This window comes from Athene noctua, chromosome 13 (genome assembly GCF_965140245.1).
Source record: "Athene noctua chromosome 13, bAthNoc1.hap1.1, whole genome shotgun sequence".
Classification (NCBI taxonomy): Eukaryota; Metazoa; Chordata; class Aves; order Strigiformes; family Strigidae; genus Athene; species Athene noctua.
The window spans coordinates 19,758,156-19,772,386 of NC_134049.1; the positions used below are offsets into that span (position 1 = coordinate 19,758,156).

The 14,231-nt window shown below is 43.8% G+C and overlaps 2 protein-coding genes across 7 annotated transcripts in view; both read right to left on the minus strand.

The window, feature by feature from the left end:
• DAPK2 (death associated protein kinase 2) overlaps positions 1 to 4,568 on the minus strand; it is a 45,606-nt gene extending 41,038 nt beyond the window's left edge. Inside the window, exon 1 of one of the 5 annotated variants that reach the window (XM_074917039.1) lies at positions 4,473 to 4,568. The gene's annotated coding sequence lies outside the window, so the exon portion shown is untranslated. Of the gene's footprint in view, positions 1 to 3,042; positions 3,137 to 3,219; positions 3,285 to 3,827; positions 3,912 to 4,177; positions 4,223 to 4,472 lie in introns of those variants that run through there. The other 4 variants (XM_074917041.1, XM_074917040.1, XM_074917043.1 and 1 more) reach the window with 4 other exon arrangements.
• Positions 4,569 to 8,955: 4,387 nt separating this feature from the next.
• Positions 8,956 to 14,231, minus strand: part of TBC1D2B (TBC1 domain family member 2B) — a 39,029-nt gene continuing 33,753 nt past the window's right edge. Inside the window, exons 13-14 of one of the 2 annotated variants that reach the window (XM_074917229.1) lie at positions 12,634 to 12,869; positions 8,956 to 9,289 (exon numbers count right to left, since the gene is read on the minus strand). In XM_074917229.1, the coding sequence (XP_074773330.1) occupies positions 12,674 to 12,869 (196 nt within the window). In that variant the 3' untranslated portion in view covers positions 8,956 to 9,289; positions 12,634 to 12,673. Of the gene's footprint in view, positions 12,870 to 14,231 lie in introns of both variants that reach the window. The other variant, XM_074917228.1, reaches the window with a different exon arrangement.

Genomic DNA, 14,231 nt, shown 5'->3' on the forward strand with positions numbered 1-14,231 from the left:
GTATACCTCAAGCAACCTCTCATAATCTCAGAAAAACAACATTGACCAATATTGCTCAGGGCTTGAAAAAACAGTCAATAAATGCTTTAGTAGTGTTTACAAGAATGAGGTAATTTCTGAGCTATTGGCTCTATACTAATTTTATATGATGTTGCTTGCAACTGGTCAGACCAGGATTTTCTGAAGTGTTGGTGCAAAGCCTAGTTCAGCACCCACAGACTTCAGAAAATGCAAAGGACAAAGCCAAGCCTTGCTGAAAACCCCAAACCTTCTGCTCATCCTGAACTGCAAGATTCAAGACGCAAGATACAAAAGGCAAGTACAAGAAAATGCCCACATATTAAGAGATACTGCTGAGACTTGCCTACAGACTAAATCTCTCAAACTGACACTTCCTTCATCAGAATACAAGGTACATGGCTATAAGTAACATGAATGCAAACACACCTAAAAGAAACCCATTGTTCTAAGAGAGAGTTTGTCATTCAGAAGAGCAAGTTGAAAGATTACTTTGAGAATCGGGAACCCATCCGAGATGCCTCGGAACACAGCCAGTTTATATCCGACTGACAAGTTTACTCATTTCCCAGCACCCCCCCAGAGAACACACCTACTCGTGCAGACGCATAGAATCCATGCAATATTATCTCAAAAATAACCAGGAAGTTGTCACCCCTTTTACTGATGTTTTAACTTACGCAAAGGACAAACCAGCAAGCTGACTCCCACACCAAGGAACCGTTCAAGCATCCAAATCAGCTCAGAGCCTTGTTTTTGAAGACAGAACGCAAAACTGCTCCAAAGTGTCCAGGCCCTCCAGTCATACCTCCGGCGTGCTGGTGTTTCCCATGTCTATCGCTTCACATTATCTTATACTGCCTTCCACTCTCATTACTTCTGCAGATATCTCTCCTGACTTTTGCCCAACTTTCACAGTTAGTAGATGCCCAAAACAGATCATATACTTGATTCAAGACAATTACCATTAGCAGATACACAGCATAAGGGTGATAACAAAAGATAACCTTCACGCACTTAAAATTCAGCTGAAATAAAAATGCCATTCACAAGCATAAACATAACCCTCCACAGATATTATATGCTGATCTTAGGAAACTAAGGTGATTTCACATTCTAAGATTTAAACAACAATGTTTTTGTTGGCTCCATTTGCAAGTACAGAGCACAAGTATATCAAAGGGGGAATGAGAGCCTTAATTTTTTCCTCTAGTCAGATAGTGATTTCCTAATACTGGTCAGTGAAAGCAGACTGAATTAGAGATCTTTGACTCATTCAGACAAAGAAGTTGTACATTCATGATGTGATGAACTAGCAACAATCAACTTTGTTCTCTGATACACTATACTAACACTTCTGGGGCACGTGCCCAAACAATATTGCAATAGAATGAGTCAGGACCATTCCAATCACTTAGGGTCTCCACCAAAATTCATTAAAACCAGGAGGATGGGGAATCTCCTGCAGTGAGTTTTGGATCAGACCAGAGGTTTAAGAGCTCCAACGCAAGCTCTGCGGAGGAGATAACCTTCTGTGTTCTTACACAGAACACCCCTGGTCTTATCCTCAACCACCATGTTGGAGCCATCTCTTCTATACCAGGCTATTTGCTCTAGGATTCCTAGCAGTGAGTAGTTTACTATGAAGGCCAGCTTCTACTCCGCATTCATATTACTCACCATGTTTTCATAACGATACTTCATAGTATAGTATAAGTATATGGCACTTCACCTTTTACTCCTGTATCCAACACCGCTTTACACATCCCAGCTATCACAAGGTGGCAAAGTATTTTTTATCCTATGCAAATTGTTTTCCTACAGACATGTAACGAAGCTGCAGCAAAACTAGAAATACAACACAAACCTCTGAGATTCCGGTTTCAGGCACTAGAAACACATCCTGCCTCATCTCTTCACATTCCTAAACTGCTGTACCATCAAATGAGATCTTATTTAGCCTAAGAAATCAGTTTCCCATTGTAACCTAAGGCATAAATTTAAACGCATGTATTTTATATCAGTACAAACGCTGGATGTAGATATTCTTATTCCAGTACAGAAATGCCTCCTTAGTGCTGCCCGTGCTGTGTGTAGAGGAAATTAATCTAAAAGAATCCACTATTCTAAAGAGGGTGACAGAATCCACCTTAAGAGGAGCAGAAGAAATTAAGTTGTATTCCTCTCTTTTAAAAAGCATAGGTACATTATTAGCCTGTCATTACCAAATTATTTGACAATCAATGACTGATCTATACATGTCAAATCCACGATAAATGTCCACACACCACTGAGCAAGAGCAGGATTATAGAAAATAGAAGTGATAACAAAGCCCTTGGATCATTGGCTTGTTACCAACCTCACTTTTTTTTTTTTCCTTCTACCCTAAAGAAACCAGTTTCAAATGACTGTGGTAACATCTCAGTTTTACTTTCTCAAGTACACCTGACATGAGCTGAATCACTAAATCCTTTGCCAAACTCAGAAGCATCCCCTGTGGCATGTTTTTATATTACAAAACACTAGTTATACTAATACAAAATCCAAAACACATTAGAACAGATCAAAGTAACAGCTTCCCTTATGAGTTGTTTTTTAGTACTGAAAAATTATCAACTTAGAATCAAAACTGGACTGTTTTAAATTAGTAATTTGGAAAAACCAACCAACCAACAAAAAAAAAAAAAAAAAAAAAATCAAACCTGCCCACCAAACAAATTCAGGTGATACTGTCTTCTAGTTTTGGCACCTTACACTAAGACTAAACAGATTTTCATAAGCATTAAAGTGCTTTCCTCTTTCACCCTTCTCATCCCCTTTCTTTCTCCTCTTTTTTGTCCTAGAAGAGACTAAGCAATTCCAACAGCAAACCCCAAGTAATTTTTATCCTCCTCTTTCATAGTCAAAGCACAGTTAAGTTACACTAATTTCAGCAGACCCTTATTTTTACCTAAATATTTTCCTGTCAGAAAACAGTAGCCTAAAAATTTCTCTGTCAGAAAACTGAGGCAGCTATCACTTACCACCTGTGTGCCTCTGAAGGACACACCACACACACAACATCCAAGACTCCAGTCCCATTACAGAATCGCTGCTCCCGCTGCGAACTCCCAAGGGATCCCTTCCTGACCTCCCAGTTCACCCCGCAGTGACTATGTGTGTGCTGACCGACCAAAGCCCGCATGGCCAGGCCTACGTACCGAACGCGTTTGCTCTGCAGCTAATTCCGGCTCCGCCGCAGAGCGCGACCGGCCGGGGCTGCCGCGGCAACCGATCCCAGCCCCAAAGCCCTGGCGTGCTGGAGCCATGAGCCCGGGGCAGCCCGCAATGCCCGGCACGCTGGCATGGCATCCCAGGGCCCGCTCCCGCCCCTGCGGCGCCTTCAGGGATTATTGCTGCAGATAGGGCACATCGCTGCCCCAAGCCGAGTGAGCTCTAGCCTCTGTGATCCGCTTCTCTTGCACAAGCAAATAAAGGTCTGAAACTCACAAACGTTTCAGAACAGACACCTCTAGAGAGGGTCAGAATCGAGCTTTTTCGCCACACGTTACGCAGGGGAGCATACTGATTCTGGTCCTTTTGCAGCTGGTGACTGCTCAGCCAAAGCAGGAGCAATTGCCACACGCTCCCAACCTCTCCTGCACACCTTCATTCTTGACCGTCCCCTAGAAGGACACGGGCCAGGCCAAAGCAGCCCCGCTGCGCTGCTCACCCCGGGACCCCGGCGCGCTGCTCAGAGGAACAGGCGTGAGAAACCCGCCGGATCCCAAGGGAAGCTCTCTGAAGGAAAAGCCTGGAAGAAACTTACGGATAACACGGTGAAGTCGCACAACGTTCGCTGAACGCCGTCAGTAAGCTGAGGCGTGAGCCCAGGACCCACGGCCCCTGATGGCTTTGGGCAGAAACAAGGCCGGCCGGAGCAGCGCGCAGGACGGAAGGGTGGGCTTCTGAAACTCCTGCGTCCCGCAGCCCCGGGACCTGCCCGGGGGTCAGCGGCAGCTGCTCGCCCAGGAGGTGATGCGGGACGACAGCTGCGGGACAGCGGGCACGCAGAGCCCGGGCTGGAAACGCCGTTAAACGCGCTGCCCGGCGGGATGAGCGGGGGCAAGCCGCCACCGAGCGCCTCCGACAGAGCTGCCCCGCAGCCACCACACTGACCTGCGGGGCGAGACCCCCCGCCCGGCTCCCGGCCCGTCCGCGACGCTGAGGGGCGGCCCTGCGGGCTCCCCGGGGCCTGCCCCGGCCAGGTGCTCTCCGCAGCCGCGCTGCTTCGGCCGCTCAGCTCGGAGGCGGGCGGGACGCAGGGCGGGACAGCGTGAAGGCGGCTCGGGGGCCGGCGGGCGGCACCGGGGAAGCGACGGACGGACGGACGGAGAGAAACGGGGAGGCGCCGAGCAGGGGAGAGGAGACCCCGGCGCCGCGGAGGGCTTCGGGCGCCGCCGCGCCCACTTACCGCCGGGCTCCCACCGGCGCTGCCTCGGCGCGCAGGGGCCGTGCCGGGAGGCGGCTGCGGGGCTGCTCCCCGGGAGCCGCCGGGGCTGCGCCGGCCGCCCGCCCCTGGGCGTGCGGGAGGGAGGGGCCGCCGCCGCCGGCAGCCTCCGCGCCCCCTCGCGGACCGCGGCGGCCCCGTGAGGGGGTCCCGGAGTGTCCCGCACAGCTGCCGCGGGCCCCGGGGACGGAGCGGGCTCGGCTGCAGGGTCGGGGGCAGAGAAGAGGAAGTAATCCCCGGGCCCGGCGGCTTTAGTCCCCGGGGCGGAGGCCGGGACCCCGCGGCGCGGAGCCCGCCCCTGCCCCGACCGGCCCCAGCCGCGCGGTGCGGGGCAGCCCCGGAGCCGAGGCCGATCCTCAGCCGCTGCCCGGAGCGGAGACGGAGGGACGGGACAGAAAAGCGCGCTCCCCCCGGCCCCGGGGTCGGCGCCCGGCTCCTCGCCCCCAGCGCTGCGGGCGCCCCCGGGCTCGGGCCTCGGCCCGGACTCCGGGGGCTGGCGGGGGCGCGGCGGGGCCGCTCCGGGCGGAGCGGGGCAGGAAGAGCCCCGGGCAGCGCCGCCGGGTCGCTTGCCAGGCGCCGGCCCCTGCTGCCGCTTCTGCCTAACAACCGGTGGAAAGTTCGGTAAGAGCTGGTCCTGTCCCGGCTCCCGGCAGCGATCCCACACAACAGAAACTCCTCCTTCAGCCCAGAAATGAAAATGCCCCGCATCTCAAACACTGTCCTCCCTTGTTTATGTCAGTTGGGCTCCGTTTCATCAGTGGTCAAGCTGAGTTACTCTGCAATGCGAAGGGAAATTCTCAAGGATACCTGTAACAGCTGCTTGACAGGGCTTCAGCAATACATTTTTGACAGGAACGTGCTGCTTGTGGGCAGCCCACAGGGCAAATAACCCGAGGACTTGGCATCCCAGAGAAGTGACAGCCCGGCCTTCCCACCTTTGAGATGCACAACGCCTTGCAGAGCATCATAGCCCTCCCCAGCCGATTAGGGAATAGCTCAGAGGCAGGACCTGATTTCTTCCACTTTAATAGATTCAGGATATATGAAAACAATACCAAGGAAATAAGGCTGAGGAGGTGAATTCATTACAGGCACTTAATTTGCATAAGCCTTGTTCTGTATTCTATACAAACCTAAATACAAGCCTATATTTTTCATTGTGCGGTTTGAAACTCAGCATTACCCAGTAAAATTCCCCGTTGTTTCAAGAAACCACTGTGATAGAATGGCACATTTTCAGTCCTCGCTGTGGATCTCAAAATGTATTAATATGCACTACTGCAACAAACATTTGCAATACTGTTTTCCAAGTTGCCCTAGACCAAGTGTTGACTACCAACAATGACATCCTTCATCTGTTTACTCTCCTGTCTTAAAGACATTCCCAAAACCTGTAAAACTAGATTTTCTCCCTCTTTATTTGGCAGACAGTAATTGCAATAAACACTGTTTAGTCTGTTTAAATTTATTCTGTGCATGTTAATAGCTGACACTTGTTAATGAGGAATGATGTGGTATTCTTCACACCTTCAAAATCAAATATAAATGCCAGGCTGCCTTCACCTCCAATTCTTTATGCAGTTAAGATAATGCAAAGCTATGACAAGTTATCATACATAAATAGGCGGTATCCTTCCACTGCAATAAGTTGCAAAGATAGATTCATTTTAAAATAAAATTTTATACTAGGCAAGTGCCCAAAGGCAGTGTTTTTTTATTATCACAGTTAGGAAGAAACTTGGCTTCAGACTTGTTCCAAGTCAAGAGGACTGAACTGTGTCCCTGCTCGCCTGCCCTGGCAATGGTGTTCACAGCCCAGGAGTTCCACCCAGCTCTCCTGGTTCCAAAATGAAAGTGGCTCCACCTGATATTACACAGGGTGGAGGACAGGAAACAGAAGAGCAATAGCAAAGGTTTCAAAGTGCAGTGGTAAAATTCAGAGCCCTTTCAAAGGGAAAATAAAGATATTTCATTCCTCACCTTTAGCTCTGTCATGTGATATGGTCATGTGAATGTCACAGCAATCCTCCTACAGAATTATGAGAGAGGCACACAAGGAAGGACACCTCTTTTGTTTGCTGCTAGCTGCAAGGAAGGGGACAAACCAGCATGGTTTTTGCGAGAGGCCCCAACTGCTTTTTAAATCAGGACAAACTCTTCCCTAGCCCATGAATAACCCCAATGTGAGATGAATATCTGCTGGCCAGCCCTGCAAGGTCTCCAAGAAAAGCAAGTGTAGTTTGAATCTCATCCCTGATGCCCATGTCCATAGGGTTTGCAAGGCAAAAGACAGGTTTTGTGTGAGACATTGTTCTTCCATGGTTCTTTAATTGTTCACCCTTAAAAAATACTAACTCAGATTTCTTTGTAACATCTTTGGCAATCAGGGCAGAAGCCTTTAAGTGAATACAGGACAAGAGCAAGAAGGAAAATTCAAAGCTCAGTAGTGTTTGAAGCAGGCAGTACAAACACTGCAGCATCTGCTAGCCATGCATTTACCAGTCTCCTTTAGGAAGCAATAAAGAAGGAAGCCCATACCTTACGTTCCAAAGGGGGAGTCCCAGGCTTAAATATCAGAAAAATACCATCTGCATTTATAAAAACAGTTAAATAGTTTATTTCACAGTTTAATCACCAATCAGTTCATCAAGTGAAACCTAAAGGCTTAAGAGGCAGCTCACTGTGAAAAAGGTTAACTGTTATACACACAAAAGGTGTGCCTCATGTGAAACACATAGGCAGGATGCAAGCACTCAAGGCTAGGAGTATCTTAATTAAGGCCAAAGTGATCTTAATTTACCAGGTATATTTTAGTGTTGAATGTTTTAATTACTTTACTTCTCTTTATAACATCCCAGACTAAGTTAGGGTAGAGAATACAGAGTTTTCTTGTTTGGATTTTTAATATCACATTCAGTATAATCAGGGGTTTTGCTTTCTAGTCTACTCCTCTGAAAAACTACCACTGTAGATGGGTGTAACTGTAGAGAAGTATGGTTTTCACAGCATAGTATCATGATTAAAAATACCACTCTACTAACTTCCTTGTGATTGAACCTTTTACCTTCTTTTCCAGGGGGGGAACTTCCAAGGCAGAGCACACCCTTCCTCTGCATTCTCTGAGTGAATATACTTCATGTGTGGGAATTCTTAAAGCTTCAGCGCTACATGGACTCTGCTTCCAGTGAGGTCAAGGAGCTGCAGATAAGGAAGCTATGTTTAGCACTTCTGAAAACCCTGCAGAATGAACACCTGACATACTGTAATACTAGCAGACTTCAGTGTGTTCCCTGCATCTCTAAAGCACCCAGAACAGAGTGAGACTCTGCAGGTATTTGGTCTCAGTTCAGAGTAGGCAAGCTGCATCTGTCCTCTCCAATCAAATACCTTATTCCCAAGAAACACACCGATGACATACATCAGCTATATGCATCAGCCACACTCGCATCCTTGTTGCAGTTCCACTGGGAACAGATGGCTCAAGCTCAGTCCCAAGGAGGAAACAGGAGCCTCAGCTGTTCTTGAACAGGCCCCAGCAGCTGCTAGGGCAACACAACCTACCCAAGCTCAGTATGTCAAGCGTCCAAGTGAGGACATTGCTCCCTGTGCACTCTCTTCCCAGAATTTTTTGTTTATTTCTTCAACTTAAGTTTTCAGTATACAGGACAGGAGGTCCTTAGGCCATAGTCATGTTCTGCCTCAACTGCTGCTCTCTATCCTGTTTTGCAACCCCTTTGAACAGATTTCCAGCTGTGCCAATATCTGCTCTTAACAGCTTGCCATTCTGCAGCAGAGCCAGAAGACAGGAACTGTGCACTATTCACCTCTACTATAAAAGACCTGCTTGGATGTGCAATTAAAGTGATCTAGCTCTTATTTTTCCTTCCTCGCAAATATTTAGTTGTTAAGTTTTATATCTGAAGTAGCTGAGATATTTGGTAGCCTCTTTGAGTGAATCAAGGTAACTCCAAAATGCAAAGATCATATCTGACGTTGAGGCTAGATTTCCAAATTAATTCAGTAGTTCATTAAATTTTCAAAGCAGCTGAAATTATGCACTTGGCTACCAAAGGCTTTAGCAGAACATCAGTGCCCAAGCCTACTGAAGAGGCTTGTGGTGTGAGGAGATACAAATACATACGTTGTGTAAGAAGTCTGTTCCCTCTGAACACTCATGCAAATTTAAATCTACTCTCCTAAGAAACTAAGGACACCAATCATAAGTTTACCCGGTCAGCATCACCTGCATGCAACATGCCTATAGCTCACATCTTCACGCTTCAAAGCCAAATTTGCAAGTATGTTCCTCTACAGAGACTGTCTCAAATCACATTATCAGATAAAATCACCAGCTTTACTACTGGTTCGTTCTGATGGCACCTGCAGTTATTTCCATCTGTTACGAAAAAACCCCACAAAACAACAAAAAACAAACCAGAGCAAACTGTAAAGTAATAAACAATTTATTTTTTTCTTTACATCATCTTTATGAAAATAACATCACTTATGTTTTGTGATTCAATTTTCTTGTACCGCATATTGCCAATTTCTAACATGGCACTTAAGGGAACACTCACTTAAACAGCTACACAATTTCATGAAATTGATTAATTTTCCATTTCTCAGTTAAGCATGACTGAACATACAACTGTCAAATTTAAGACCACTCATTCATTCCTGATGTCTTAAGGAAGAAAAAAAAAATCTTTCCCTTTCTGCTGAAGTATCTTACCATGTTTACAAAGACTGAGGGGAAGGGGAGAATCCCTCACAGAAGACACCTGAAGGGCAACAAAAAAAAAAAATCCTTTTTATTGATTACATAGCTGGCAAAAAAACCCACCAGTCTGATAACACTGGATAATAACACTATCTGTACAGTGTACAGGTAAAGCTGAAATACTGTGCAGTTTTAACAGCTAGACATGTAGTGCACCAATTTTTTGCCTATTTAACAGAAGGTAATGTTTTAAACAAGTAACCAGAAGTTTCACTGGAAAGCCATGCATACATGTATGAAAACAGAGGTATACTCCACAAGATGCAACTTAGTGGGTTGGTTTACATCACATATATTGGGAACCAGGCATAAGGAACTCTTTTGCACATATGTGCATGACCTCAAAGTTAAAAAATAGTCTTAGTAATCTTTATTTGTATTAACAGGTCACTTTTTCTAGTAAGTGGACTGGCATGACTCATGCACTGGTTCAGAAGTTTACCCCTAGATACAAACACTAGTTCAGTTTTTCCAGGCCAGAGTCACATTGTATTTTTGCTTGGTTTCACTGGGTTTAAATACTGCCTGTGTATCTTGCATGTCCCTAACTAGTTAATACTCTTCAAAGTTACCAGAGTCAACACCACTAGAAAACTGAGTCACCCAAAGACATTTGCAAAAGCAAGGCAAGCTTCCCCTGCCATTGCTTCCTGCTGCATGCATCTCATTTTTGTTCTATGCCGACTTCTAGTGGTCAGAGGTTGGATGTCTCTGCAATTTTTTGACCTTTTAACTAAGGCATCAGTAATGATGCTTAATAAAATGAAGCCAACAGCTCGCTGGGAACATGAGCATAATAATACCATCAACTCATTTCATTTTTGCAAGCTGACAAAATAACCCAGAGACAACACGATTTCCATAAGCTTCCTAATATTCATGAATTAGGTTCACATAGTGGCGTAAGAAACAGAGCTACTTAGCTTTACTGTACAGCTAGGTAACACCTTACATAATGAAACACAACAACACATACACACACACAAATTTAACCATCAGCACAACTGTAAAAAAAAGAAATGGTCCTGTAACATCAGAGGTCGTGTTTTGTCCACTAAACAACATCCTGAACAGTTGCCCTAAAGTTAGTTTTATCTTCACAGCCTAAAGACTCCAATGAAATCAGTCTGAAAGCATCTGAAGTCATAGGACTAGTACATAGTGAGGACTCAAAACCAAGGAAAAACAGACTTCTAGGAATAGGGTAGGTACATGCTTCTAAATTCTTCACGTTAACATTTCAACCGTTGACACTGGAAGGAAGATCTTCAGCTTAGAAAGATTTCATTTAACACTTGAAAAAAGATTTTAAAAAGTGGACATTACAGATTGATTTAGAGACCAGCTCTTTCAAAACCAAGACAGCATAACTAGAAAATTAGAAAACCTGGTCCCATTTTTATATTCAAACACTGATGGTAAGTAAAAAAAAAAAAAGAATACAGTACATGCAATAATATGAAAAACTTGCCTAATAAACTCCAGAGTAACTAGGGAATAAAAAAAGCCCAAACTACTGCTTACAATAGGTAGGGGATATTTTAGAAGACAAATAACATACAAATCAAGATGATCATACCATGTGTCCCTCATTGGCAAGGATTTGTTGGCTAATTAAAAGTCATATAAGAAGCATACATTTTATATCAATAGTCCTGTAAGTTACAACATTCACCACTGATTAAACATTTCCCTTCCACATAAACTGACTGGTAATATGCTTATTTAGAGAAGGCTACAAATACATTCTCAGAAAAAAGTGCTGTGAAACAGAAGCAGTCTTCCTGCACACACTGAAGTTTTCTAAAACAATGACATGACATGAGTATAGCTGATAAAGAAGTCCTACTTGTTCTCAGAAAACCAAAAGAAAACACATGAAGTAGAAGCTTGATGCACCTGACCATTCCTGATCACCATTTTGGTTTTTGTCAATTAACCACTTCCCCAGAGCCAAGTGATGTGCTGCCTAGTATGTGAATGCTAGTTTATCATGACACATCCAGACACAACGTTTAAGTCAGTCCGACACACTGAAGATCCAGCAAACTCAAGAAAGAACATTGTGTAAGTCCAGAGAAGAGCCAGCAAGAAAGAAGCCTTCCTCATCCTCCAAACCGTTTAAGAGCACTGCTAGTCATCAAATGAGAAAGAATGGCCTCCAGTCACATTTCCGTAGGCAGAAACACTAAACACCCCAAATGTTTCCTTACAGCTGTCTTGTAGGACGGGCATGCAATACTCACAGCAAAGCTGAGCACGTTAAGAGAATATTGAATTTTTGTGCTGGAAAAGGATCTTCGATTTCTGTGTGCATGCTGTGACCTTTAGGCTCCTTTGATAAATATTTGTTTTAGGAATCCTATCACTACTGCTATTGTACAACAGTTATACATTCATGTAAAAACAAGGCTATGTTTCTTCTTAAAGATCAAGACTTCATCTTATTTTAAGTCCTAAATAGGAAGAAGCATTAAAGTAAAATTAAAAAAAAAAAAACCCACAACAAAACCTTCAACAGATACACAACTAATAAACTAGTAAAACATGGTACTCCTGTGACAAGCTCCATTCTTCTTCCATAACAGCTGGGTTTTGGTTGTGGCTTTGAGTCATTGCAATCCAAAGAGTGAATAGAAACAAAATTTACTAAACAAAATTTCCTCTATAAACCACTTTGTCTTAAATGAGATTCTTTATCAACATAGCTGCCCAGAAAAGCATAAATGAAGTTTGGTATCACTGTTTCAGTATACAATGAACCTTCAGTGACAAATATGTACTTATTTTACCTTTAAATACATATATTCAAGTGTTCTGTCTGATGATCCATCTCATGTCACTTCAGGAAAAGACAAAGGAATGTGAAAGTTCTTCCTATGCTTTATTCCATGCTTTTCTAGTTTGTGACCTCAAGAACAGCTAGTTTATTCAAGGACATGATGAAAACCATTTACTGAACCAAACTGAAACCAAAAAAAATTATGTCCTCCCACATTCAACCTGCACTAGAAAAAAAACATGAGTATATCAAAAAAATGCAGAATGGCAATGAATGTAGTAAACAGAGCGTGGACTTTTCTTCCTACTGTTTCACATACAGGCACTAACAGTGTAGTGCGGGGAAACAACTGGCAATTCAGCTGATTGACTAAACTGAGACAGATACTAAGTGCTCTACATACAATTCCATGAACATAAATGTAAACAGAAGTGTTTGGCCTCCATACAAAGCAGTATTTCTGAAAGTGCTGGGGTCTGGAAATCTGTCCTGCATATTTCCAAAAGCAACTAGTTTACATTCTATTTGACAGGGTTAATAAAGTGTTTTGGAGGTTAACTCACTTTGGTCATGATCCCAAAGAAAAGTTTATGTTGAGTAGTTTCAACTATCCTCCTCATCATCACTAATAAGGTCTCTCTTTTCTACACATGTCTCTCGTTCACGCAGGAAGTCCTCACGAATGGCTTCTAGTTCAGTTAGTTCAAGACGCACTTTCTCCAGGTGGTAAGTCCTCCGGTTCCTGATCTGACGTAATGGAAAAGGATTCAGGTCCCCAAAAGCAATAGCAGTCAGTTTCCTGGAAAATTACACAATGTTAGAAGATCATTCATTTATATTTTTAAAAAACAGTTTTGAACTTCATCTCTATCAGTATTTAGTATATGGCTGATACCTCTGGTCTCCTTCACATACCTGACAGGTCTCTGATGTTATCAGTATTGCAAGAAAGCTCCATAAACCACTCACTTTTAAAGTTATTTCAACTGATGAAGTGTTAGCAAATGTTCAACAGTTTGCAAAGCCACCTGGCAACCTGGCAACTCTGTATAGTGCTGTAGTGATTACAGCCTTGACAACACTGAACATGTAAGCTTGGCTGCTCAGAGCTTCACTGGCTAGGCTGAATACTTGGTACATCCAGTTACCCCATTATAGGTTGGGTATCTTCCTCCACATAACTCACTGAAAACTCGTCCAATCCCAGGACTATCAGTTCCCAAATTATCCAAGATAATGAAGTGTGAGAGGCTAGATAAAGCCTGGGGTAATACAAATACAGACAAGGATAACACAAAACATGTATAAACCAAACTTTATGATACAGTGGGAAAGCTCTGCTCCAGCCAGCAGAATCCCAGAGATGTCTGAGCCAGTGTCAACTCAAGCTCATCAGATCACATAGCAAAGCCCCACGAGAGTATCCCTCACCTTCCTGCATCATACTGCATCATCCTACCATTCAGTCACAGCAAAACTAATAATTGATCTGCCTAATCAGTCCAAAGACAGAGTTAACTGCATCGTCACTGCTGACCTATAGCTAAAACATATCTCACGATTTACTAAGGGAAAAAGGGGAACCAGAATTCAACTTGGTCTAGTTTAATATTTGGGTTCATCTGATAATTAAGAAAACTTATTTGGACACTTTGAGACTAAGCTCTCCCTAGGTTTGTATTTTTGAGTGAACAATAATGATCTCCAGCTATTTATAAACAGAATATATTCCAACAGCTTCTCTACCTGTGTACAACATGCTATGGAACACAACTTTCATCTGTAGACAAACATAATTGTGACATCCTATAAACTAGAGTATAATTATACACATGTCTGTAGAGACTTTTCTCCTCTCAGGAGCTTAAACTTAGAAATTTTGTGCTAAGTAATTTTCTAATCCATTCAGGACATTCATGAAACCTACAAAAATAATCTTTCTGCATTTTTCCTCCACAAGATGACAACCTTTTGTTCATATCAGGAAGAGCACATTCTACATGTTTTTGTATTGTTTAGATTTTGATGCTGTAAAACTTACACAAAAATGGTAGACTAAGAAACAAGGTAGTTTGACTCATGCCTTATCAGTTCTAGCAGGCAAATTCATATCCCCTAGGTGGCACTACACCACTACTTTCAACTCTGACCTAAAATCCTA